Source organism: Strix aluco, chromosome 13, assembly GCF_031877795.1.
Source record: "Strix aluco isolate bStrAlu1 chromosome 13, bStrAlu1.hap1, whole genome shotgun sequence".
Classification (NCBI taxonomy): domain Eukaryota; kingdom Metazoa; phylum Chordata; class Aves; order Strigiformes; family Strigidae; genus Strix; species Strix aluco.
The window spans coordinates 19,112,637-19,131,060 of NC_133943.1; the positions used below are offsets into that span (position 1 = coordinate 19,112,637).

At 40.9% G+C, this 18,424-nt stretch overlaps 1 protein-coding gene across 7 annotated transcripts in view; it reads right to left on the minus strand.

Annotated features, from left to right (window-relative positions):
- Positions 1-1,411: 1,411 nt before the first annotated feature.
- The window catches only part of FBXW11 (F-box and WD repeat domain containing 11), a 76,254-nt gene continuing 59,241 nt past the window's right edge, over positions 1,412-18,424 (minus strand). For all 7 annotated transcript variants that reach the window (XM_074838096.1, XM_074838101.1, XM_074838103.1 and 4 more), the window contains 8 exons: positions 14,215-14,352; positions 13,508-13,626; positions 12,247-12,496; positions 10,985-11,103; positions 10,255-10,365; positions 9,193-9,271; positions 7,463-7,651; positions 1,412-3,921 (listed from right to left, as the gene is read on the minus strand). In XM_074838096.1, the coding sequence (XP_074694197.1) occupies positions 7,490-7,651; positions 9,193-9,271; positions 10,255-10,365; positions 10,985-11,103; positions 12,247-12,496; positions 13,508-13,626; positions 14,215-14,352 (978 nt within the window). In that variant the 3' untranslated portion in view covers positions 1,412-3,921; positions 7,463-7,489. The remainder of the gene's footprint in view (positions 3,922-7,462; positions 7,652-9,192; positions 9,272-10,254; positions 10,366-10,984; positions 11,104-12,246; positions 12,497-13,507; positions 13,627-14,214; positions 14,353-18,424) is intronic.

Sequence of the window (18,424 nt, forward strand, 5' to 3'; positions counted from 1 at the left end):
AATAGGCTACAACTGCAAGGAAAAACCCAACAAAACAACCAAAACCAAAGGCCACCCAGGTAAGATGGAATTTTAAAGTTTGACCTCAAAGTTTATACTCCAGATTTGAGCAGATATATCGCAGAGCTTTCACAGTTTATTTGGATAACGATATTCAGCAGGACATTCACAACCCCTTTAAACAGCTCAGCGAGGCTTCACGTTTTACAGTGCACTTCTAGCAGAAAATACATGAGATTTTACTTGCTTTCCTCTCACTGAAGTGCAGCTACAACCTGAGCAGCAGCAGCATTGCTTTGAAAATTATCATCCAGGGTCAGCGTGGGCCAAGAAGAATAAAAAGTTATCCACATTAGAGAGACATTTTGAGGACTGAATTTGCCAATACTTCGCCAGAACTTTGCTCATATTCTTAGCACAGGGTCTATAGCAGCTTTGAAAACATTTCAGGTTAGTGCTTCCAACATACAGCTCACCAAAAATAACACTTTCAAGAGAAGATGGCTGGTGAGCCCCACCGCCAGCATACAAAGCCGGCTCAACCCCCGCAGAGATGGCTGAAGCGCAACGATTTAACAAGACCTTTTCACCCCCGCTGCCCTCACCCCTGGACCTTGACAAGCCAGCAAGATCCTGGCCCGTGCCCCCGTGCTAACGGCATGAGGCAGCAGCAGCGGATCTGCATGATCCATCACTGCTGGTCTGATCGCTGAGAAAGGAGCTGGAGCCACTCATCAACCACGGAGCAGCAGCAACTTCCCAAATTGTTTAAAAGCAAACTTAACTCACAAATAAAACTACTGCCAGAAGAGCAGGGAATAGAGGGCAAAGACAATCAATCAATAGTCACTGCACATTAGCTAAAGAAAACCCAAGAAAAGGTTTTTCTAGAGACAGAGGCAGCATGGAAGACCCTTTCTCTGCACAGGGCCCACGGCATGAACACAGATTGCTTTAGCAACCAAGCAAACGGGTAATATTTTTAAAATTTTATCTGCATTCTTGATAAAGTAAGAAAAAATTCTTCTTGTGACATTTCTGCTGACACGTGACACAGAAGCTCTGCAGCACAGGGGAGGGGTTCAGTGCCTCTGAGGCGGCTGAACCAGCCCAGCTCCGCTTTCGGCCGCGTCCTGCCCGAGCACGCACCGCGTGTGACAAACCACCTCGGCACCGCGCGCGGCCGGGCCGCTGCAGGCGCCTTTCGGACTCGGAGCGCTTCGGCCCAGCAGCCGCCGGGCTCACGCTGGGCTCTGCCGAGCGACGGGGCGAAGGCACCCAGCGGCTCAGCCCCTGCGCCCGGCACGGCCACCGCTCCCCAACACGCGCAGCCACACGCTGAGCCTGCATTCACTAATGCAGAATACCCACGCTGGGTTAGATGACGTTACTTATCCATTTATTTGACAAATTAAGTTCAAACTTTTTTTTTATTAAGCACATTCCACAGTACAAAGCTTTAGATCATGAACGATATCTGTACAATTTAACAGTTTCAAGAAGCTGTTCATACACCAACTTTCCAAACAGATAATTGGCAAACATAATTACAAGTTAGAATTAGACTATCCCAGTGCTTTGAAACATTAATATAGCAGTAATGTACAGTTGCTCAATTATGGTTAGCAAACAAAGTCCAGAGCGCAGCCAGGATCACTACCATTAATCCCAGGAGTCAAGTTCCTTGGGTGCCAATCACAAAAGTCCACTGCTATGTTACACAAAGCACAAAGAAGTTTAGACTGCATGTTCAAATACCATTATCTCCCAAGGAAAAACATGAATTTAAATCTTACACATGCATTTAAAAAAAAAAAAAAAAAAGACTCCGTTCTTCGGAAACAAATACCTTTTTCTTCAGGGCTGCGACAGGTTTTTCTTTTTAAACAGTTTAATATTAAAGCTATTAGATGAGAGGGTAAAGTAAGACACTTTCACAAACTACTGTCAAGCTTACCAAAAAGTGATCTTATGGACGCTTAGGAGCGTGGTTTTCTTCTTCTGTATTTCATCACATTCGGTCATCCCGATGAAATAAATATTGTTGTAGTAACACGTAAATGGGAGTTTAACTTAAACACTGATCCCAACACCTCTCTCAATGTGAAGGGTGAAGAGGAGAACACCTGAAGTCACACTTCTGTGACGGTTGGGTAACGCCTCGACGTACGCTGTCTCTGAATTCACTGACACAGAAACGATGGGTCTAACCACGGCCGTCCCGCCGGCAACACGGGCGCCGTCCCTCGGCCATCCCCTAGCCTTTCTGATTGTAAAAGGAGAAAATGCAAACCCAAGAAAGTGCTGCCAGAGGACAAAAAAATACATGACGTACAAACGATCAAAGGAATGACAATACACTTCTGTGCCAGCACACATCTTCCCCAGGAAAACAGGCAGATTTCACGCTCAGCTCGACTGAAGCATTAAAGAAAAGCCACCGACAGGCGTAGTCACACACGGCTAATGCAGATAAAATATTCACGTCTGCATTTATCCATGTCTTATTCTGACATAAGAAAGATGCAGTAGCGTTTGTTATGACGACATAAATTAGACAGGAGACTATGACAACATAAGAAACGACTGAGACTTCCTAATGAAAGCATGCTAATGAAGAGGGACCGTGACCAGGACATTGCAGCATGGTCACAGCTGACAGCTACGGAAAAGAAAACTAGCACGGTAATCAGCATGGTAACCAGAGCATTGACTTGAAGGGACCTCCACTCCACGGTGAGGAAGTGTTACAAATCAAACATAAATAAATTTAACTTTGGCCCATGGCATCTTCTCCATTGAGCAGCCAAACTAATGCTAAAGAAGGACATCAGCAGGCGTTTGTGAGGACCTACTGGTGTTAAAAGAAAGACATCTGTAAATACTGCGGCACAAAAATATAAGATACAGAACATAAATTAAACATTTTTTAATTTTTAAAAAGTTTAGAAATTACATTTTAAAATATGTAGTTCCCATTAAAAAAATCCTAATGAATACTGAAAACCTCCTTTTGCAGAGAAAATGTCTAGGTAACTCATATTAACCCCTACAGTGCCAGTAGTTACAACATCCTGCTGCCAAGTGCTACCACATTTTGTATTAGTGTGTAGTGTCAGGAAATCCTGACTCCTAGCACCCGGAGGTTACACTGTTATGTACATTATATCTACATGCTTATACAGTATTTGAAATGAGGCAAGCACACATGGAAAGGTTTTACTATACCAAACATTAGGAAGCGTAGGACGGCTGTAGTACAGAGCACAGTTAAAAGGAAAAGACAGTGCTATACACTAGTTTAGATAACCTAGCCTGAATTACAGGTAATCTTTAATTTAAAAGAAATTATTGGTGCAGAAACAAGTAAACTGTAATCCAAAAATATTACTGAGCAATTCAGAAATATTTCTAAGAGTCCAACGTACACTCCTATCAAACAAAACGGGCTCTGAATCTGTCATGAGAGTAAAGTCTAAAGGACAATGGTGACTTTGAAAGCAAAGCTCTGTACATTCTGGGTATGTGTTTGGCACCCAAATTTCATTGGAGAATGTTTTTTCTTTAAAGTCAGACAAAAGTGCAAAGCAATATAAATTAGGCCAAGTCCTTTCTTGACTTCTGATTTATTTCTGAAAAACAAGCCATCAGAGTTCAGTTTCTACGGACAATTTACATGTGAAGCTTTGGATTTCTCATTGCAGGGAAGGATAGGCTTCTGAAATTCATCTACTCGAAGTCAGTGAATTTGTAGTAAATTCAAAGACGACCACTGAGAGCAGGAAAGATTAAGAAATTTAGATATAGAATTGTGCTGCTTTGCATCTACACAGCATCTAGAACCAATTCTGACTTTAGTTGTCAATCAACATCTTCAGGCATGTAGTAGCCAAAAATCCAGTAGTTCAAGACTGTGAAACCCTGAAAAAGACAAAAGACAAGCTGATCTGACAGAAAATACAAACAAAAAAAAGCAACATCTGGAGGAGGTTAGGCCCACACCATCTTTTGCACTCCAGGCTGAAACTAGGAGGACAAAATACCCGTGAGGAGTGCACGCTTCTGTGACACACTAACGGGGTGCTCGCCGTTAAATACTTCCCTTTGTGCTAGAATTCCTTCCTTCAAGGAGAGCTGCACCTCCACAGGACATTGCCTTCATTGTATAACATGCTCTGAATTCCGTTGAAGAGCAAGATTCTCAATGGCACTGCTCCTCGGGGGCTCACCTATAGCTTGGCAGTTTTCTTAGGTGTAGTAAGAACCAAAAACCCTCTTGGGGACTAACAGGTGAACCACAAGCTAGACTCACTAAATGCTGAACACTATTTACTGAAACACTGACCTACATACAACAGCAAGAAAACTTTCCTTTCTTCTCCACACCGCAGAGAAGCAAGTTTTGCACAGGATGCAAGTTCAGTTTCTTTAATACATGAATTTTTAAGAAAACAGACAAAAACACTCACGTAGTTTTATATTTCAGTTACCTTTTCCAGCCACATGACTCCATTATTACCTTGGAGGCAGCACAAGTTCTTAAGTGTAGTTAAATCTGAACTTTCATTTTACCTGCCACTTCCCAAAACCTTTTTTATGGACTACAGAGAACTACCCTCTCCTGATACGGAATTTCCATGGAAGGTTAAAACATCTTTAGGCACTTCCCCCTGACTTCCCTTCCCCCAGCCCAAGGCCTAGTGCTTAATATAAAAATATTAGACTATCATATGGTAACAATTTTTATCATGTTACAATAAACAACAGGAATTCAACAGAAAGCAATAAAACTCTCGCAGCCAACTGCCAGGACTGTCAAAAATGATCCGCTTTGAAGAGGCATAACATTGCAAGCCTTGTAAAAAAGTGTACAGGGCTGCTTCAAAATTCAGAAAACTATAGTGTTTGAAAGCATATAAAACTGTTTCATTAAATGTCATACTGAAATATTAGCTGTTTGACCATAATTTTATGTAGATTTATGTTTTTTGGATTCTGAAATCAAACAAACCTGTCAAAAAGTGACATCACAGCATCTCTCCTATATAGGAAATAATTATTAAGGGACTGTCATTACCAACACCAACAACTCCCAGGATATGGAGGTCTGCGTGGTTTCAGTTGTGCGTCATGGGACAAGTCAGACATAAGCCGTGCAAAACTGTCAAGTGTGCAGAATTTGAACGGAAGAACATGCTGCCAAAGGCATTTCATATTTCACTGACAAATCTCAATGACAGTGGGTCTTGTGGGCCACATGTGGCAAGAGAGGGAAGTAAGACACCAGCATATTGCTGGTCAAGCAAATTGATATAAATTTTATTCAAGTCCTAATTTCTTTTGTGCTTAAGACATGCTATGTGTAGCTTTTCCATGAATCAAAACGAGTAAAAGAAGCTTGCCAAATTTTTTTTAAAAAAAACAAACCAAAACAAAAAGAATTTGGCAGTCTCAAATTATCTTGTAAGTTAACAGAAGAAAGGACTGGTGTATTAACTGGAAGATAGATGGAGATTGTTGCTAAAACTATTGTCATCTTCTCACGCAGCCTATTCTATTTGTCTGGAAGGGCAAGGAAAATAAATAGAATTACTCAGAAAGGAGGGAAAAAAGTTTTCCATAGAGAGGGAAAACCATTCAACCTCAACAAGCCTTGGAGTTTCCACAGCAGAAGGTCACTCAGGGATGGACCCAGGTGGCACAGAAGCCAACAGCAGTATCTGTCTTAAAAGGAGCAGGACAAAGTCCCTAGGGACACTACCATCAGTGACAGCATCAAGCTTTCCATGCAAGGAAGTAAGTGTATCATCCTGGAACAAACAAAATAATTTTGAAGTGGAAGTCACTGGTAAGCAGCGCTAGAGGACCTGGCTCTCTGGGTAGTTTCAGGATCTATCTTGCAGAAAGTTGTATCTTTGAGTCACTTCCCTACCCTGTACAAACATTAAGTTTAGCAGTTTAGCCTTTTCAGATTTCTGTTGTCCTACTGCAGGCAGGATAAGGAAGCCCATGAGTTCTACAAAACTACCCCTGCAGCAGTGTTCTTAAAATGTGGTTTTAAGAGGAAGTTTCATTAACTGCTGATTCTCCACACTAGCTCATCATCATAGCATAAGACTTCTTCCTTAATCATGGGCCTAATTATATTAACTAATTACAGGTTCAGAAAGACAGGCAACTCAGTCTAGCAATGGCCAGCTCAGTGAAACGTAACGAGCCAACAGATCCAAGTGTCATATCCAGAGAGGACATTATCTTGGCTTTTTTGAAAATGAGGAGGAGTTCAGTTAGTAGGAAAGGCAGCCAATGCTTTCCTGAGGAATGCTTACAGGTGAAAGAAAACTAATTTTTAAGAACCAGCATCTCAAAGAAGCAAAGTGTGTCTTGTCTTCACAAGGGATGGTAATTCCTAGCCAGAAGCAGAGATCCTACAGAAAGAGTGGAAAAACCTGAGGAACTCATTGCCACAGCAGGGATAAGCATCTACAGATCGATAATGAAAATCCATGCTTACACGAAGACAGGGAAAGCTTTTCCCACAGTGTTTAAGCAAACTATCAATTATCTACTTCAAATAAAATAAATCCTTCCTGTTGGGGCAATGTTACTCCTAACTCCTCCTGCTGCGGTGTCTCCACTTCCTTGGAAGCATCCAGTCTCAGCACTGGCAGACAGGGGACTGGAGAAAGGGGCGACTGCTCTGCTTTAGTAAGGCAATCTCTGTGTTTCCGAGTCCCAGCATTCACAGCTATTTATAGTTTGAAGTGCAATTGTTGGCAGCAATATAGATGACATAAGGAAAAGAATCCACTGTCCTAACAAACAGATCTACAGCAGAGCTTTTACCCACCGTGCTTCGAGAACTAAATGAAGCTGACTTGCAGAAAAATGGAAACAAAATAGGCAAAGTTCATGTGGCCCGTTTCTGACAGCTCTGAGTTGTCACATTGCCTAACACGACGTAATTTTTAGTTCTGAAAGCTTTCCCTACTATTTGTGGTTATCACAGAACTGCTCGTTTCTGATGAGCATTTGTCCAAGGATCACACACATGTTCAGTTTATTAGAGATGCATTACAATGCTCATTGCAAAGCTTCATACAGTGAGCAGATGCATCAAGAACTCTAAAAGGCTCTGATTTCACAGGGGATCTGGAACACCTGCGCAATACACCAAGTCTCCTCAATTTCCAAGAATGTTGTGAATACATAGTAACTTTCCATAAAAAGCCTGCAGTGCCCAATTATAAACAGGAGGGATTATAGAAGGGGGTAAGATAACATGACAAGTTTTATAAGCTGAAGCATGACCATACAAAGACTAGATAGTGAAAGAAGTGGCATAAATAGGTTTTATTTTCTTAAGGAAAACATCAGCTTGTTGTTTTAACTGAGCCAACCTGCAGGCAGAGGGATAATTTCAGGTATTTATAATAGATCCGATAAAAAGAGGGAGACTTACCTTCTGAGGGTAATAAAGTGCAGACTGTTATCTGGAGATGTAAGTGTATGTTCTAGATGGAGAGCGGGTCTCATTCTGGGCACTGGGTGGCACATTTAAGAAATCCCAAATCAGAATTGTATCGTCATGGGAACTACTAATGATCTGAAATTCGTCAAACTGGAGTCTAAAGACACGTCCTGAATGTTCCTGTGACCAACATGAAATCAGTTAGCAAGGCAAGAAGAGAGTAACATTTCATTACATTTATACTCACACGTGTATCTACACACAGAATGGTGTATTCAAACTCTGGTGTGCTGATTAAGAAACCCTTAGTTATAGTTACACTCAAGTCTAAGACAAGCTGATTTTTATGTAAGCTTTTTTCAGCAAAATACACGGCTTCCAAATCCAGTGTGTGTAAACCCTGAGCCCCCCCTGAAGGGGCCAGCCATAGAGGCTGAGATTATTAAAGACAAAAGCAGCCTATCAATCAAGAAGCAGCAATTTAGAAGATTGGCCAGCACTGACAATACGCCCGGGCTCCTTCTCTTACATAACATTTGCAGTCAACACTGCTGCTAACTCCATTTTTGTACAGCCCTAACACACCACATCACAGCCTCATGCAGGATGCGCTGCTGAAAGGATCATTGCAGCTCACTTACTAGGCGAGACGACTGCTCAAACGCTGCCATGAGAAAGGGAGGTGGGGGAATACGTGCTCTGTCAGCTCTTTCAAGAAATCTCAAAACAGCTCTGAGGCCCAGAAAAGGTTCTCCTCTTTGTCCTGCTTATCCATTTTTAATAAATTTAAATTGAGTATGCTACTTTTATTAGAGAACTAATCGAAGGTGTCAGACTGATCTCCAAACTATAACCTGAGCTACAGTATACCCAACAGAAGGGAAAGAATTAACTTTTTCAGTAAAACTAAACACCACGTTCACATGGAATAAAGAATAGTTAAATCCCATCTCTATGCAAAGACTACTGAATAGAAAGAAAAATTACAAGTCTTTCTAACCATGTAAGAGCTTATTTAGGTGTTGGACAGGCCAAGCACATGCTGAATAAGCCAGTTACCATCACATACAGGCAATAACTCTGGGGTGCTGCTATCTTCTCAAACTGACTCCTGAAGTAAAATTTCATGCACGTTTCAGTGAAAAGAACAATGAACTAATTTCCCCAATCTATTTTTAATTGTCTATTGCCATAAACCAAAACCCTCATTACAAAGAAAAATATAACTTAAGTAACAGCCTTAAATCCGATAGTCCCCTGAAGTGATTAGAGTTCCTGTGGTAATCCATTTGACTCAACTTCCCTCCCCTCTTCACATCTCCTCCTTCCAAACTGAAGGGTTAGGAGAAAGATTTGGGAAAGGCTCGCAAGATTCCTCCCCCCCCCTTTTTAATGAGAGGAAATTTAAAGCCAGCCCCACAATGACATTAGGGAAACACACCAATAACTAAAATGATTTGATACAGTGTCATGCTGATTTATTTTTTTTTTTAGAGTATCCAAGAATCTCAACCTAGAAAAACTTGATCTTTCTATTAAGCTCAGATCCAAATCATTCAGGATATAACAATATATAAATTTTTCTTTATTCTTAGAATAAGAAGCAGTCTAGGCTTTATAAAACATCCCGAGTTTCTCACCTATCCCACTATAACGTAATAAAATGCCTCTGACTTACACGTAAGATTTCAGATAACCCCAAATGAATTAATTTTACATACCACTAACGTACGCAAGCATAATGTACTTGCTGGGGCACGAGGGTCAAGAGCAGCTTGCAAGTCCCAAACTTTAATTTTGCTATAAAGTAAAATGAGAAGGTCATTATGAAAGCATTGTTTCAAGTATAAGCAGAGAAGAAACATCTAAAGCAATGGAAAGCACACCAGATTTTCTCTACAGATAGTTCATCAGGATCAAGAAAAATGTTAAATTCTATCTTCACTAAAATACTAATGCTAAATCTCGTAAAACACAGATAGTTTTGTATTTGTTTTTAGCAGCAAATACAGTGATGTCTTTGTGATGGTCCAAGTGGGATGATTATATGAAAGACAAATTGATTATGTATGCACAAGCCATTTTGGAACTGCAGAAGATCTCAAAAGCTCACAGCACTACTGATGAGGTGCAAAGTTCCAGTGGGAGTTAAGCTGGGTCTGCCAACCCCAGTGAAACACTAAACCCAAATAAAACGCTAGAGACAGACACAGTTCAAGAATTGTTTTCAGTAACTTTACTGTTCACTGGAAGTATAAATCAGGCAGAGAAAGAAATAGGCAATTTGGCCATGGATGTTAGCTGTTGTGAATCCACTACATACCAAAAATACTGAGCAAGTCAGAAGCACTAAGCCCTCAACCCAACAGAAATGGTCACTAAAGACTTCTGAGAGCCCCACAAGATATGTTTACACTTGCAATAAACTTTTTCAGTGCTGCTATCTCATAAAAATAGAAAGCCTAAACTACTCTAAGCACCCAGGACCTGGTGCGGACCAATTCCCAAGAGAAGAAAAAAGGAATGTCACTTCAGCCAAACAAAAGTTTACTTTCTATAGAAAGTCAAGCTTGAGTGATAACACAATTTAGGAGTGTGCTAAAGAGCACCAGAAAAGCAGGTTCTTGGCTACTTAGAACTGCAGCCTGCTGCACTGACATGCTCAAGCAGAAGCCATTCAGTTAAATATTGATCCACTAATCAAATCAGAAAAGAAACCTTACACAAGGGAATACGAGGCTCACTGGCTTTCAGAAGATGCTTTGCTAAGGCGTAAAACATACCCATCGTAGGCTCCACTAACAATCCTCTTATTGTCGAACCTGATGCATCGAACCAGTTCTTCATGGCCTTCTAATACTCTTAAACAGGCACCACATTCAATGTCCCATAGCCTTAAGAGAACAGAGGAGAAAGTCTTTGAGCGCTTCAGGTTGAGCACTGTCCCTTAGCCTCACACGTAGCGATTTAAGCATGTGACTGAATGGTTCTCATGGGAGACATCACATAATTTGCTTTAAAAGGCATGAAAACCACGAGATGTTCCTTGCATGCAATTCAGAGATAAGCTTGTGTTGCAGCTGCAGTATATCAAAATTAATTCAGTCATTCAAAATTACCTACAAGTAGAGGTTGGATACATGTTAAGTCATCTTGGGAAACTTTAATACACTTTATTCTATTCTACATAAAGCAATGATTAGAGGTTCAGAAATTAAGAAAACCAGTTACCAATGTCTTCCTCAACTCTCCAGGTAGAAGACAAGGTGATAAATTATAGCAATAGTTAAGAAGCTCTGTTTACCTTTGACATAAACCGCTGTGTCCCACTTCACATCAGTGATATGTTTACTCTCACACTGAGTTAAGTTTCATTCGTACATCATCTGCTCCAATCGCAAGACATACCAAGGATGTTTTGCTCATGCAGTGCAGGACAGCATCAAAGGTCAGGGGAAATCCTATTTTCACACGTACACTATTACATAGTGAGAGCAGCTCGTGGGCACCCACCTAATGGTATTGTCTGAAGATCCACTGACAACCAGTCGATCCCTGTACTGGAGGCATGCGATGCCACGCTTGTGCCCATTTAGAGTACGAACAAACTCGCAGGTACTTGTACTCCAGACCTGTGAAACAAGACAAATGCTCCTCTGAGAATTACGCCCAAACAAGGTTTTTGAATTTCAATAGAAGCCATTACGAATTCATAAACAGAAGAGGTCTGAGGCCGACCGTTGCTGGACAGTGGAATGAAAACTTGCATAGTATTTTATGGGCAAAGAGTGGGTACCCGGCGTTAAGGCAGACTGGTGCTATGGGGACCTACCAGTGATAAGAGCCACAGGCACTGCTACTGCACACTGAGTCAAGGAGAAAAGTTGGGGGGGTTGTATATAAAACATTTTCAGGTGGTAGAGACTGCCCAAACGATTTCAAAAACTTGATTACACTTGAATCTTGCTAAGTTAGTAATCATTTTTAAAAGTAGAAGTTATCACATACACAAAAAACCCACATTTTTTTAATCAAAGAAATTGCTAGCAATCTACTAGTAAGAGAAGGCCAAACCCGTGGCTTATAAAAGTTTGGTGGCTGCTTCTTTCTTAATGTTAAATGATTCAATCGACTTTGCCCGTTTTTAATGAACCATAATTAAAGTTGTAACGCAGAGTATCCAGTGGCTCATTTTCCAACACAGAGTGCAGCAGGATCTCCGGCAGATATTTTGGACATTAAACTGCCAAGAGCTTTTTGGCACAGTCTAAGGTAGAGGGAAGGGTGGAAACGCCTTTGTTATATTAATACACTCTGGGTAACTCAAATCTTCTGGTATGTAATAGTCTTCAAATACAGCCTCTTAATTCTTCAAACATGGCAAAGTCTGGTTGAGCTGCTGGGAAGACGTGGTGAGGAAAGGCAACTGCTGATAAGTTTCACATCTGGAGCAAGACTGCCAATTGAAATAAAAAATACTGCTTGGAAAAAGGCACAAAATGTGCCACATTTAACAAACAAACCGATCTCGAGACTAGAGTTCAAACAGCGAATGGGCTTTATTTTTTTGCAGTTGTACGACAGAAGCCACAAAAATGTTACGAGCCTAGTTATGCGCGTAAAGACATTAACAGCTAGCAAGAGGAAGCAGCTAGCTGAATGGTAAAGGCACAGAACTGCCTACGAACACCTTGGCTACTCAGGGTTGAACAACGCTCAGAAGCTTTTCTGGCTCGGTAGGCATGCAGGCCTGGACCAGAGCTCTGCCAACTTACTTTAATGGTCCTGTCACCTGACGCTGACACAATATACTTGTCATCGAAGTCTACCACGTTAACAGCAGCACGATGGCCAACTAAGACACGGCGCAGGGTGATGTCAGTAGGCGATGCCATATCCCAAACAGCAATTGATCTGTCCTTCGAACATGTCACCATTAAGCCGTTACTGAACCTCAAATGAAGCACTGCCTCATTGTGATGAATCAACGTGTTCAGAACTTCACCTGTATTTACATCCCAAACTCTGCAAAAGAAAACAATTTACTCCAAATGAAGGACGATGGCTATGCATGGTATAAAGCGTAAACATGCACAAGTCTGCTACTGTCTAATGGAGAGCTATCTAGTTGTTTAACACCAATTAGGGCTTGGGGAAGGCAGGAAGATGGGTGCTGGGGAAGTATCCTAGTTCATGTCTCAGACTCACAAGCAACAATTAACAGCCAGGAAATGCCTAAGCTGGGACCGCTGTTAACAGAAAGAGCTGCTTAACAATTCTACAACTCTCCAGGATGACTAAAGCTTATACAATGTATAAATTGATGGAGCAGACCAAAGCAATTACTATCCAATATGGGGTTTTTTTTCAGTTTTACACCATTCATTCAGATTTTGCACATGCCAGTAGCAACTGGGATGTAGCATCCTCCAGGGCTACCTAGTAGCTTACATGAAGGGAAAAATCACAATTTATAGTACCTGAAGGGTGTTAAGATCAGCTCTTAACTTTTGAAAAGTTTTATAGAGATTGACATTGGTATACCAATGCAAGACACCAGTGGAGACAAGGCCCTTCCACTGAACTGTACCTGAGTGTCTTTATATTGGATATCTACTGACCACTGAAATCATACAAGAATTTAAACTCAGTATCATCAAAATTGCAGTCAGACAAGTGCTCCATATATACCAAATACCCTTTCATTAATAGTCATAATTAAGAGATGTCAGAAGGCAGTACAAGAAACCCTAAATGAAGAAATCATTGCATAGTTGGCCATCAGCCATTCTACAACTTCAGGATATGCCTTGAATCACACAGGTCATATTTCTTCAGAATTCGTAACACTAAAGAGACAGATTTGGAAAAAAAAAAAATGTACTGAACATGATGCTTTGCCAAGTATAAGTATCCTGGTTTTGGAATAAGAGTATCACATTCATATTAGGGATGTTTTCTGATATTTAGAGATTATTGTAAATATTCCCAGCCCTGATACTGAAATGATTTTTGTGCAAAAAACTTAACACTCACCTCACTGTAGAATCTGAAGATCCAGTTACAATGACTCTTTCATCATACTGCAGACAAAGAACTGAGCCAGTATGTCCCGTTAATACTTTCAAACATTCCAAGCTTGTTTTGTCCCAAATCTATTAAAAACAAGAATCGAGATCAAGAATATGGATCCAAGACTTGAACATTGCCACAACTGTGAAGGAAGAAAACTAGAGATAGCAGGAAGAATCCACGGGGAGTTAGCCTGTCCAACCAGTGGGCCTGCCCTCCCTTTTAGCTTAAGGAAGTCTTGATGCAAGTTTTTGACAGAATAGTGAAATAACCAGTGATCATGAAAAGATAAAAGCCTGTTGTGCAAAAGGAAATGCCATGGACGATTAGCACAAAAGCAACCTACTAGCATGAAAGTAAACTACTAACAATGGCACAGCTAAGGACAGTGGCACATGCAGTCTACATTCACATTATGTGAACTCTGATTTCACAAGCATTTCTTTGTGGTCAATAGTATTGATCTCCGGCTGGCAGCCCCCAAAGTTTCCAGAGCAAAGTGCAGGTGAGAACCTCGTCAGGCTACAGAAGACATCCCACCCTCATAAACCCTGCACAGACAAATACTGTCCCACAAAGAGACAAGAGAAATCAAGGAAACACAAGCAGCTATCTTGCCAAGGCAGAATTACCCACTTAGCTCTAGCGAAAAGACTGAACAAAGTGTTTACCTTAATGGAGTTATCTCGTAGGCCACTGATAATCTTTTCGTCATCATACTGTAAACAGTAGACACCTTTGCTGTTTTCAGAGCGGCACTGAATCCTTTGCAAATTATGTCGCCCACATCGCCAGTTAGATTCTATAGTCTGACAAGAGGAGAAACAATCAGGAGTTAAGCACAAGGCTGCATGCTTGAGCATGACTCCTCCAACACATACACAGCAATCGTCCACTTCTATGTGCTTCATCCCTAAATCTGAAACATATGAAACTTAAATGATCTTTTCTCCCCCCCTAATAAAAATACACAAAATACAATGAATTAGAATTAGGATTTTTATAATTTGTCATGACAAAAGCTGTGTTCAGTGGTGAAAATTATGGCCAGCTAACCTTAATGAAAATTTCCAAAGGAGCTATTAGAGAGATACATTTCATAACAATTCAGTTCCACGCCATATTCACATGGCCATCTGACATAAGCAGCAAAGATTAAACCAGAAGCTCACATGGTGCCCTGTTTGGCCTCACCTCAGTAGCTAACATTACAGAACTGCTGTGTCCAACAGGGAGGTGATGGGAGTGCTGGGACCCTTCCCTCCCCTACCCAGTCATTTTACCTATTAACCGTTATTACACATCTTAGAAAGGGATTTTGCAATACGAAAGCCTCCTCTAAGCACCGCAAAGCCTGATAAAAATAAAACTAAAGAGGGACTATAAGATTTCAAATAATCCAAACTTATTTTTTTCCCTCCCCTTCAAATCTGTGGAAGTGTAATTCTCAACATTTTCATTCTGAGAGATAATTTTAAGGAAAGAGACCTGACACACCTTAAAAAGCTGCCAAGTATTCATAGCAGAAGCAGGATGATTTCCATGCTTTAATCAGCTTTATTACTTGTAAGACAAAGAACATCGGTTTCAAAGAGATGTAGGATTTTGGATAGGAAGTTCATAACAACAATCATAAGTGAATCGGTGTGCAGAACTCCAGGCCAACACCTGCAGTACCTAGACAGGCAGGGATGCCTTCTGTCTTCTAGTATAGGCATCAGAATAGGCCATTTATTTAGCTATTTCCCTGGGATCCCCCCCAAATACTATATGGAAGCCTGCGGAGAAGCTGATCAACTGCCAGTTTGTTTGGAAAAGCATACTTATAACCAAATCCTAACTTTCTAAGCAATAGCAGGCACCTCTGCAGCTCCTCCGAGACTGGAAAAAACTGAAACGCTTATTAAAGACAAAAGTGCAGTGTGACTATGACGTCCCAATTCTAGGAAACCACGTCTGCTCCAAGGGAAAACTAACCTACCACTTTGTTTTCCATGCATTTGCTCATTCAATTGTCTCCCGTTATGCAATTTGGAGAGAATTATGTGTAGTCATAACACAAACCTGATGTGCCACAGGAATTTGTCTAAATCATAAGTACTAAGAGATGCTTCTAGAGGAGCATGCTGACAAGTTATTCATCCCCTCTCATTCTTTTCCAATTTGGTGGGGAAGCTAATGAAATTAAGATAGCAAGTCATCTGTCAGTTTGGGATCAGCTTTTCTGGCCAGCTAGCGCACTGCTGATTGTCAGAGCAGGAACTGGGCTTAAAATGTTCAAATCTGACACTGTGCTGTTCAGCCTTGGACTCCTGCCTTGAAGGTAGTAGACTGCTCATTATGCTGCTTGCTAAGCATGGGATGGAGGTTTTGAGGAGGAAGGACAGACAATTCTCAAGCTTTATCTGAAGATTTATCATCCACGCTAGGAGGGCAGAACTGCACCTCATTAACTCCTTTGCTGCTACAGAGGTGACCCTCAGAAAGAGAGAATTTTAGACATTAATAGTGTGAACCAATATAATTACAGATCTGAAGGCAAGATAGTTAAAAATGCAATACTAACACTGAAGACACAGGAGATGAAGCATCACAGATTTTGACTTAGCCATTTTAACTAGTTTTAGAAACCATATACATTGAGACATTCAATTCCAAGAGGTCTTAAGGGAGAGTTTCCCTAAAGCAATGTTCTTGGACAGATCTGAAATAAGCAGTTGTACATAACACGTGCCGAATTACTCTAGCTGCTGCGAGCTCAAACGCCACTTGAGGCACTTTCACACCTCAGCTTCCTGCAACAGTGATTACCCATAGCTACAGAACACATTAAGAACACCCCAAATCAGAAATTTTGCTTGTAACAGTTTCCTAAACAAAACAGCAGTCAGTAAAAGTATGGTCACCAGACATTCGGGATGCTAGCTGGCTTAATTCTTAGAAGTTCATGATAGGAAGCTACTTAATAAGCTCCCCATAAGAAAATATTGGCTTCAAATAAAAGAAACTAAAGTATTATTAATATCTATGTGAAGGCACGATAAAGCAGTAAGTCATACGCAGGTGCACATTTTAATTCTGTGAATAGATGTCATTTCATTTAGACGTTATACGGTGTGGCTACTGTGGGAAAATACTTCATGTTTTTTGAGAACTTGTAAAATCCCCTTACACTGCGTAAATTTTCAATATGCTGGGAAAGTAGCCACAATACACAGAGAATATACAGCAGCATTTCAATTGGCAATAGAGTGAAAACAGATGTGGACGTATAGAGAAATAACATTATTTTAGATGACTAAATACGGCTGAGTGGGTGGGCAACCTGGAGGACCCTCCGAAAAGAAACATGTTTAATACAATACTGGCAACCACATTAAAGCTTCTTGCTATAGGAAATTTCTGGTTGTTACTGAATAGTGCAGTTAGTAAAAGTCTTCATCTGCAACCTCCTTTCAGGAGATATCTTAATAAACTATGCATACACCGAGTAGGTAGGCAGGCATGGACAAGGGGGAGGAAGAAATTGCTCTGGTTTATGGACTGTTACAAGCATCAGGGAGTCAATGATGAAGGGACCCATGGTTTATTTGCATATTTATGGTACCAAACCTAATACCAATATATGCAACACTCACTACTGTATTTTCTACAGATCCCCTCAAAGTCTCCAAAATGACTGTCTCTAAACTTGGGTTTCACAATTAAGACCAAGATGTTGTGGAACACTATCTCCTTAGTTCACGCACACAGAAAAAAGGTTTCTCACACTTTCTTAAAAGCTCACTAGAGCACTAGCAGCAAGTAGCTGACAAATGCTGTATAACCAACAAAATCTGGACGTACAAGGGATAAAGACCAAGCACAAAGCCAAAGCATCTGCCACAGCAGGAGAGCCATTTGGCAGCTGAAGAAATGCATAAATGGATAAAAAAAGGCATTTAGAAAGAAAAGTACACATAGAAAATAGTCCAAGATGTAGGTGTATAGCCAAGCCTTGACCATGCCAGAATATGTTCACTGGTACAAAGATGCACAGTAAAAAAAGATGCAATTCATCTGGATTAACAGCTGGAACATTAAGTATACATTGGAAGTGTTAAGGATAATCTACCAGGAACAGGACTTTTTCCCATTTGATAATGTACACTGTGTTCAGCTCCTTGGCTAAGAATTGCATTTTTATCCTTGTGACTGTTATTGCAGAGTAAGTGGGTTTATCTTAATCCCATAAACCAAGGAGTTTCTGTTCCCTCTGAATACACAGTTCTCCTGCGGGACAAATGGCGCAGAAAAAAGGAAAAGGAACATACACATTTGTTACATATGTAGGGATTTTTCCTGAAACATTAGGCATTCACACCAGGGGCAGTTAAAATCCAAACCCTTGTTGCTCACATGCTTTCTTCAAAGAGAAAAAAGAAAACCCCTCCTGACTGTGGCAGAGGAAAGGCGGAAGCAAATGAACTTATGTCATCAGGGTAGGGAGGGCTTAATATTTTGTTCATTATAAAGTTAAGAGGGTTTGATAAGCAAAGACAAAATGACAGCTCGGCCACAGCACCAGGCTCCCTGCATCTTTCAGGCCTTTCCTCTCTTGGACTCTCTAAAGATGCTACAACCATTAGGAGAAAAAAACAGCATCAAGTTCTTGAAGAAGGATTCCCTGGATCCTGGTTTGAGTCTGGAAATCACTGTTGGGTCTCCAAGCGGCTGTTAGACAGTGAGGGCCAAAGAGCTTTTGTAGAGTCTGTATCAGCCTGAAGGAGAAAGGCTACGTGATGTTTATTACCTAGAAGGCTTGAACTGGTCCTCAAGAGGAAACTGCGGAGAGCTAGCTGTCCTGTCAGTACCACCACAGCATAAACCACAAGCTTTCTG